The 8,576-nt window shown below is 48.9% G+C and overlaps 1 protein-coding gene across 1 annotated transcript; it reads left to right on the forward strand.

Moving 5' to 3' along the window:
• The first annotated feature begins 353 nt into the window (after positions 1-353).
• DBX1 (developing brain homeobox 1) lies at positions 354-4,456 on the forward strand. The gene is made up of 4 exons (XM_025878348.2): positions 354-720; positions 1,361-1,462; positions 3,409-3,611; positions 4,100-4,456. The coding sequence occupies exons 1-4, from the start codon at positions 354-356 to the stop codon at positions 4,454-4,456; spliced, it is 1,029 nt and encodes a 342-aa protein (XP_025734133.2).
• Positions 4,457-8,576: the final 4,120 nt, after the last annotated feature.

The following is an 8,576-nucleotide window of genomic DNA, read 5'->3' on the forward strand; positions in this document are numbered from 1 at the left end:
TTGTTGCCAGCCCATTGTGCGGGCCATGCTTATGAAGACTAATCCAATCATAAATTGCACCCCTGCGCCAATCAGAGCGCCCAGAGCCTCCGGCGAATGAAGCTCGAGTGGAGAACTTTGTTGAACTTCATTGTCAGAGCTGTCACTTTTCAAAGAGCTTTAACGGGCGGGCCACTATAAAACCATCACCTCGACGGGAGGACCACGGAGGACTCGCAGACGCCCAAGTGGGATCGTTACTTGGAGACGTTTGCCCAAGAGAGAGGGGACTGCGGGGGCGGGAGGGGCGGGAAGCGAGGCATTTACCCTCCGGCCACTGGAAGAAGGGTTATACTGCCCGCCCCGCGCCTAACATGATGTTCCCCGGCCTCCTCGCACCCCCCGCCGGGTACCCCAGCCTCCTGCGCCCCACGCCCACCTTAACGCTGCCCCAGTCCCTGCAGTCGGCGTTTTCTGGCCACTCGAGCTTCCTGGTGGAGGATCTGATTCGCATCAGCCGGCCTCCCGCTTACCTGCCCCGCAGCTTACCCACCGCCAGCATGTCGCCCCCTAGGCAGGGGGCCCCCGCGACTCTCACAGACACCGGGACCTCAGACCTGGGCTCCCCGGGTCCGGGCAGCCGACCAGACGGTTCACCTCAGACGGCCGCCTCCCCTGCCAGCGAGCCCACGTTTCTGAAGTTTGGGGTGAACGCCATCCTCTCCTCTGCGCCCAGAACCGGTAAGTGAACGCAAAACGCTGAGGGCCGGTCCAGGTGCCAGTCCTTCTGGCTCCGGTTTCCTGTATGCAGCAGGCACCCGCTCACACATCGGCGCACATACTTACGCAAGATCCCCGAAGCCTCACGTAGCGCAATGCGAGGCTTAGGTCCAGCCAATTCCCGGGAAAAGCTCCAGGTTCGCCCCACCCTCATAATGAACTTGAGCACCTGCAGTCGGAGAGAGCGCACGCCCCTAGGTATCTGTGTTTCTGCCCTCGAACTTCCGGAAGCCAGTTTTTAAAACCCAAGATAATATATTTACTAGCTTAGCTAGTATTATGGACCTGCAATTCTTTGCTTCCCCGCCCCAATACTACCTATCTCGCTAGTGCCCAGGATGAGATTGGGGACAGGGGGCCGATTCTGAGGTGGGGGGGAGGGTTCGTGTGGGGGTGGGGAGGGTGGAAGGATACCCACAGATGGCACAATGTTAGGAAAAGATTTCTTTTACTCTGTCAAAACACTGAGGAAGACGTCTTTGAAGCCAGTGGAAGGGTTAATCATATCATGTATTCAATGTTCTGTACAATAATCAAGTACCTAATCAAATTCCCTTTCTGTCTCCCTCCTTCTTTTCCTTCCTCCTTTATTCTCTGCTAGAAACGTCCCCCGCCTTGCTCCAGAGCGTTCCTCCCAAGACCTTCGCCTTTCCCTACTTTGAAGGCTCCTTCCAGCCTTTTATCAGATCTTCTTATTTCCCAGGTAGGTCTCGTCCCCCTTCCTGGGGGCGGCGCCCCAGCCCCAGCCTGTCGCTCCCTGCTCCGAAGCCATATTTCTCCGTCCACCCCTCGAGGTTATGCTCTGGTTCAGAGGTTGCGAGGCGTACAACATTCACGAATCCGTCGCGCCAATTTGATGCCCTATTTAGCACAAGCAGTGACTGCTTGACACTTTGCACCAATTCCCTGCTCTACAAATTAGCAGGAATTGTCATGGTCCCAATTTGAGGCGGTTCCCTTCCCGGCGAGGAGCTGTTGGCATCCCTTCACGCCGCCGTTTTCCCACAGAGTCAGTGCACTTGGCCACGATTCCCCACAAAGGTTTCAGCACCATGACCAATTGGTCAGCTCCTCCGGGCAGCCACACACAGATCGGCCCTCGCCCCTCCACGCCGCCAAGAGACACCTACCAGCCGGGGCTAATTTCTCTTTAAGACTCATTCAGGGCTTCGGGCTTTTCACAAGACCACATGGGGTGCCCTCTTGTGTGGGATGCCTGGGGTCGCCCAGGGGGAGGGAGGACTAGATCCTCCCACAACCCCAAACTTCTATTTCCAACCTGATTTCCCAACCTTCTCTCAGACCCTTCCCCCATCGCCTTATCTTTTTAAAGACCTTGAGCTTGTAGAATAAGAAGTCCGAGGGAAAGCCCCTAATCGGGTCCCAGTCTAAAGGAGAAACACCTTACACAGTTTACAGGAGGTTTTCATCCTGCAATCCCAGTGGTGACTCAAACTATAGCTCAAAAACTCTGCAACGGGTCAAGACTCTGGCGATAGAGGAGAGCCTCTAAAGAGAAGAGAAACTGGGCATGGACGGTGGGGGATGGGTAAAACCACGACAACACTCCCAAATATCAGCGAAAGAAACAAGCAATTGATTTTTAAAAGGGGGAGAGAGAATTCACCAACAGCCCCCAACCACCATTCATGCTGCTGCTGCTAATGGAATTTGCTCCCTTTCTCCCACATCTCAATGCTCTAACAAAAACAACCCGAGCTTTATAAATAGCTTTTCATGTCCATTTAATGAAAATGATTCCGGGAAGAGAAGCCTCTGCCATCAGTATTCTCCCAATGGTCTTGGCCTGCAGTTGTGTTTAGTTTGAAAGTGTAAATCTCTTTTGTCCCAGTAATATATGGCTTTCGCTGCTTGTCCTCAGTCTTTTTCTGTTAGTTCATTACTACACAATTACCATTCACGCTTCATTAGAGTCTCTGTTTCTTTTTGGGTTTTTTTTTTCCTCCCTTAAAGCAAAACTCTCCCCCTTTTTATCATGCCAATACCCATTGGGGAGCGGTCAATGTGCTAATTAGCTGCCACTTTTCATGTATTCGGGCCGAATTCTTTACGTTTTCTGGGGGAGGGGAGGAAAGATTAATATGAAAAAGATGAATGCTGATTGGATTTTTCAAAAAAAAAAATCCAAAGCGGATTTTCTTCTGTCAAATCAGTAAAGCACCTCATTTTCATCTAAAGAATGCAAAAGCCACCAAGGTGATAAAAGCTTAAGGGGGAAACCCAGTGACCTCCGCTGTATATTTTATATTTATTTTGGTAATTTATGTTTTTCTGTTCCTATTTTAGCCGATATACGCAGGTTTGTTCCCTTGAGACTGTTCCCCTGAGACCATTGAATGGAAAAACGAAGCGGGCTATTGTGGGGGCTGTTTTCTGTGTTTCCGTGGTTTTACCTAATCCGGGTTTGCTTGGTTGAAAGGGAAAGTTATTTGGGCGGAAAGCGCCTTTCACACTCGCAGGTTTGTAGGTTCCTGCCCTATTCTCCAAGAGGAGAAAAAGGGGAGCTTTAAAGAGATGAAGGGATCAGAGAGAAAAACCGAGGGAGGCCACTAGGGAGGGGCAGACGCTTCGGCCTCGGCGGGACACCGCCCACTCACTGGTAACCCCCCACCCCCTACCCCTCCGCAGCGTCCTCGAGCGTCGTGCCCATCCCGGGGACCTTCTCCTGGCCGCTTGCGGCCCGCGGCAAACCTCGCCGGGGCATGCTGCGTCGAGCCGTGTTCTCCGACGTGCAGCGCAAGGCGCTGGAGAAGATGTTCCAGAAGCAGAAGTACATCAGCAAGCCCGACCGCAAGAAGCTGGCGGCCAAGTTGGGCTTGAAAGACTCACAAGTGAGGGTGGTCTCCCCCCACAGCCCCAGCCCCCACTCTTCACCCCTCCCCCGCGCATCCTACAACGGGGAGGGTTCTCTGAAACCGGTTAGGTCCCATAGTACGGATGGGGAAAGTAAGGAATAGAGAGGGAATGCGTGCACTAGTCAGCTTCCTTGAGGCCCCCTGGGACAGCCCGCTTCTCTCCCAGTCCCTGCGCTCCCCGCCCGGCTCAGCAGCCCCCACCCGCCCCCGCGGCCGTCCGGGTCGGAGATCAGAGGATGGGGCTAGAGGAGTGAGGAGCTGAGGAGGGGATGAGGGTAGGGTGAGTGCCTTGAGCCACCTGAACCCACTTCAGGGCGTGGGCAGCAGGCAAGGAAGGGGAGAAGGACAGAGCCTCCTACCCTCCCCTGTGGTCCTGCCGGCGCCCCTCCCCCCAGGCCCTTGCCGGGAAGAGTCTGCGCTAACCTCTGCTTGTCCCCCGCTCCCCCCTCCACCCCGCGCCCCAGGTGAAAATCTGGTTCCAGAACCGACGCATGAAATGGCGGAACTCCAAGGAGCGCGAGCTCCTGTCTAGCGGGGGCTGCCGAGAGCAGACCCTTCCCACCAAACTCAATCCGCACCCGGACCTCAGCGACGTGGGCCAGAAGGGCCCGGGGGACGACGAGGAGGAAGACGAGGGCGCGGGCAGCCCCCGCCACCGCCTAGTCTATCACGCGTCCCCCGACCCTCGGCATCTGCGGGACCCGCGACTGGAAGGACCGCTGCCCGCCTCGCCCGCGCACTCGAGCAGCCCCGGCAAGCCTTCGGACTTCTCCGACTCTGAGGAGGATGAGGAGGGCGAAGAGGAGATCACTGTGTCTTAGAAGCCCGCCCCTCGGCCTGGGTACTGTTTAGAAGTGCTTTGAAATTGAAGAGGCGGGATTCCGTCTGCATGTCCGCTCAGTTCCTGCTGCCCAGACGCTGCCACTCCCCTTTGCAGAACCATCTCCTCGTCAAGGACACCCCAGCCCCTTCCATTGCCCAAAACGGCCTTTCCCTCCCCCACACCACCTCCCAACAGCTCTTTCCCCGTTAAGTGAAACTTAGGTTTTGGTCCCAGCCTTAACTTTTCTACCGGAGCTCCTATCTTGCTTATTGCAAGCTATTTTAAACACAGTGGGGGTGTTCACAACCATAGCCTGGGTTTAGCTGTGAGCCAGGCTCTGCAGGTCTTTAGCAGTGACAACTCAATAAGGGAGGACACTCTTAATGGCAAAGGAAACGGAGTTAGGAGTCACAACGTCCTAAGTGTGTAACTCCAAGACCTTGGACTTCCTAGATGCCTCCACCTCCCTATCTTAGGTTGGAGGGTCTCCTACCCAGCGACTCTGGTAACCCAGTCTTTCCATAGCAGCTCCCTCAGAAATCTCAAGTATTTTTTTTAACGTACACACACACACACACACACACACACACACGTACACACACACACACCCCTACCTTCTGGTCTAAGGCACAACATAAATATTGAGTCTTTTCTGTCATAATCTCAATGCTTTCTGGGCAAAAAGTGAGTTGTTGAGGGAAAAGTCTCTATTTCTGTATGCATGTTTTAAAGCTTTTTCTTTATAATTTCTGTATCCATAGTATATGCACCAAGCACTCTACCTTGTGCCCTTTTATTATTTCTGGGGATATTTCACTGACCTGCAAGGCTCTTGAGCACTGGGCATGAGGTGAGCAGAGAGAGAGAACCCTCAAGCCTCTTTGATTTTGATTTTGTTTTTTACTGAACTTTGCTGTCTTTGCACAGCTTTTATGAACTGTACACTATTTTGTACACATGTGCTGTATGGATATTTTATACCAATGTTATTATGAATGACTATAAAGGACTGATTAGACTTTCTTCTCTCTCTCTTTTGCAATGGCTTTTAAACTTTAAAAAGGTAGCTGTTTAATTGCATAACTTATAAAGAAATACTTATTTTGTATTTTTACCTTGTACAGATTTTTATATATGTACATATGTACCAAATGAACAAATGCCAAATAAAAAGTAGAATGGACACAGTGGTCAAGTGATCTCCTTAATTCACAGAGTGTCAGAGCAGAAAGGGATGGAGTTTCTAGTCCAAGTGCTACTGGAATTTATAGAAAATAAGCTGATATTCAAGAGGGGATGGCACATGTCTAAAGCCACCCAACTGCTTAGTGGCCACGCTAGAACTAGAACCCATCTCTGATTCTTGGGCCAGTGCCTTTTCTGCTTACCTGTACCATAAATAACCATATTTGCTATGGTGACAAGTAGCTCTAGTAAAGTGGTACCAACAAGTTCAGTCTGCAGTAATCCTTCTCCTCTTCTCTAAGAACTGAAATGATGGACTAAAAGAGATCAGTGAAGGGCGGTTTAAGTGGTTCAAGCTTATCATACTTTTCCTTTCCCTCCCTGAAGGCTTATATAATTCCTAGTCCCCAGGGAAGCCCAAAGTTGCTCTTGACTTTTGTATATAAACTGATTTTCTTAGGAATGTCATCTGCAGCTGACTTGGGAGCCCAGATAAAGACTCTGGGGTGCCCAAGTGAAACTAAATTTCTTTAAAGACTAGCTTTCAACAGAAACAATTCATTTAACCAGTAACTTAGGAGCAAAGAACATCAGGTAGAACCCTGGTAAGGGTTTCTGTGTGCTTTAAGAGATTGGTCTCTTAGCCACAGAGACCCATATTTCTTTATTATCCTAACCCATGCCCGGACAGCCAGGGGGGGGAAAACGTTGCTAAGCTTAAATTTCAGTAGTTTATATCGTATTTGAAGTTTGAATTTTTCTATTCTCTGTGTAATTCTCTTTCCAAAGAACACAAGGCCTCTCTCCAGATAGGGTTCTGATATTCTCCCCTGCTGGGCCTGTTCCTGACACTGGTGATCACTATTTTCATTATTGTTTAGACATGATCCTGGGAACTTGAAAAAAAAATTCTCATTGTCATAATTATCTTAATCCAGGAAACCCTCCACATGGCATTCTGTATATGGTAGGCATACAATCTTTTAGACAAGAAACTCTTTGCTCTGAGTGATTCAGGCATTTTCTCCTTTCCTCTGCTGTTGCCTGGACATTCAGAGATGAGATCCTGAGCAGAAGCGGCCCACTTTTCCCTCCCTGCTAGCTCAAGCCCACATTTCTTATTTACAGTCAAGAACTATTTTCAGGCATGGGGATGGATTAGTGTCTACATTTGGAGTCAAAGTCCTTCAGCGGCACGCTCATGTTCATTGCAGCATTATTCACAATAGCCGAGAGGTAGTCCCATTCACATCATTCACATTATTCACAATAGCTTCTGCAACCCAAATGTCTATCGATGGATGAATGGATAAAGAAAATGTGGCATATACACACAATGGATTATTATTCAGCTTTACGGAAAGAAATCTTGTCACATGCTTAACACGAATGAGCCTTGAGGACATTATGCTACGTGAAATAAGCTAACAATAAAAAGACAAATACTATATGATTCCACTTATATTAGGTATCTAACACAGTCAAATTAATAGAAGCAGAAAGTAGAATTGTGGCTGCCAAGGCCTGGGGTGAGGGGGAAATGGAGTTGTACAATGGACACAGTTTCAGTTTTACAAGATGAAAAAGTCCTAAAGATTTGTCGTGCAACAATGTGAATAGGGCTAACATTACTGAACGGCGAATGATTAAGATGAAAAATTTTACATGTGTTTTTTTAATCTCAGTTAAAATATATTTTTTAATTTAAGTAAATTGGAAAAATAAGAGTTAAAAATTCAGGAATGATCAAAATTACGACCAAATGAAAAAAGTTTGTGGTAAGCAATATTATCATAATAAAATGTAGAATTCAAAACAAGAAGCATTATATGATATAAATAGTTTTTCTAAATTAAGAAAAGTTAATGGGGCGCCTGGCTGGTTCAGTTAGTAGAGCATGCGATTCTTGATCACCGGGTCATGAGTTCAAGCCCTACGTTGGGGTTAGAGTTTATTTGAGAAAAAAAGAGAGAGAGGGGCACCTGGGTGGTTCGGTCATTAAGCATCTGCCTTTGGCTCAGGTCATGATCCTAGGGTCCTGGGATTGAGTCCCGCATCAGGCTCCCTGCTCAGTGGGGAGCCTGCTTCTCCCTCTCCCACTCCCCCTGCTTGTGTTCCCTCTCTTGCTCTCTCTCTCTCTGTGTCAAATAAATAAAAAAATCTTTAAAAAGAGAGAGAGAGAGAGAGAGACCTTTCTCTTCCCCAGCTAGCATCAGGGAGGGTGCAGAAGAGCAGAAAAAGAAGGTTCCTGCTGTGCCAGGAACCCTTAAAAAAAAAAAAGCCAAGGAATTTCGCAGAGTTGAAGATCAAGCATCTGAGAAAGAAGTTTGCCCAAAAGATGCTTCGAAAGGCAAGGAGGGAGCTTATCTGTGAAAAGCTAAGCATTCCCACAAGGAATATAGGCAGATGCTCAGAACTGAGATTCGAATGGGTAGGATGGCAAGAAAAGCTGGCAACTTCTACGTACCTGCAGAACCCAAACTGGCATTTGTCATCAGGATCAGAGCCGAAACGTTTGAAAGGTGTTGTAGCTTCTTCACCTTTGCCAGATCATCAGTGGCACCTTTGTTAGGCTTACCAAGGCTTCAGTTAACATGCTAAGGATTGTGGAGCCATAGAGAGCATGAGGGGACCCAAACCGGAAGTCAGTGAATGAATGGATCCACAGGCATGGTTACAGCCAAAATCAACAAGAAGCAAATTGTCCTGACAGAGAACACATTGACAGCTCGATCTTTTGGTAAACATGGCATCATCTGCATGGAGGATCTGATTCACGAGATCTATACTGTTGGAAAACGTGTCAAAGAAGCAAACAACTTCTTATGGCCCTTCAGATGATCTTCCCCACCAGGGGGAGTGAAGAAAAATGTCGCCCATTTTGCAGAAGGTGGAGATGCTGGCCATAGGGAAGACCAGATCAATAGGCTTAT

Source organism: Callorhinus ursinus, unplaced genomic scaffold (genome assembly GCF_003265705.2).
Source record: "Callorhinus ursinus isolate GAN/ISIS: 27379988/994484 unplaced genomic scaffold, GSC_fseal_2.0 scaffold21, whole genome shotgun sequence".
Lineage (NCBI taxonomy): Eukaryota > Metazoa > Chordata > Mammalia > Carnivora > Otariidae > Callorhinus > Callorhinus ursinus.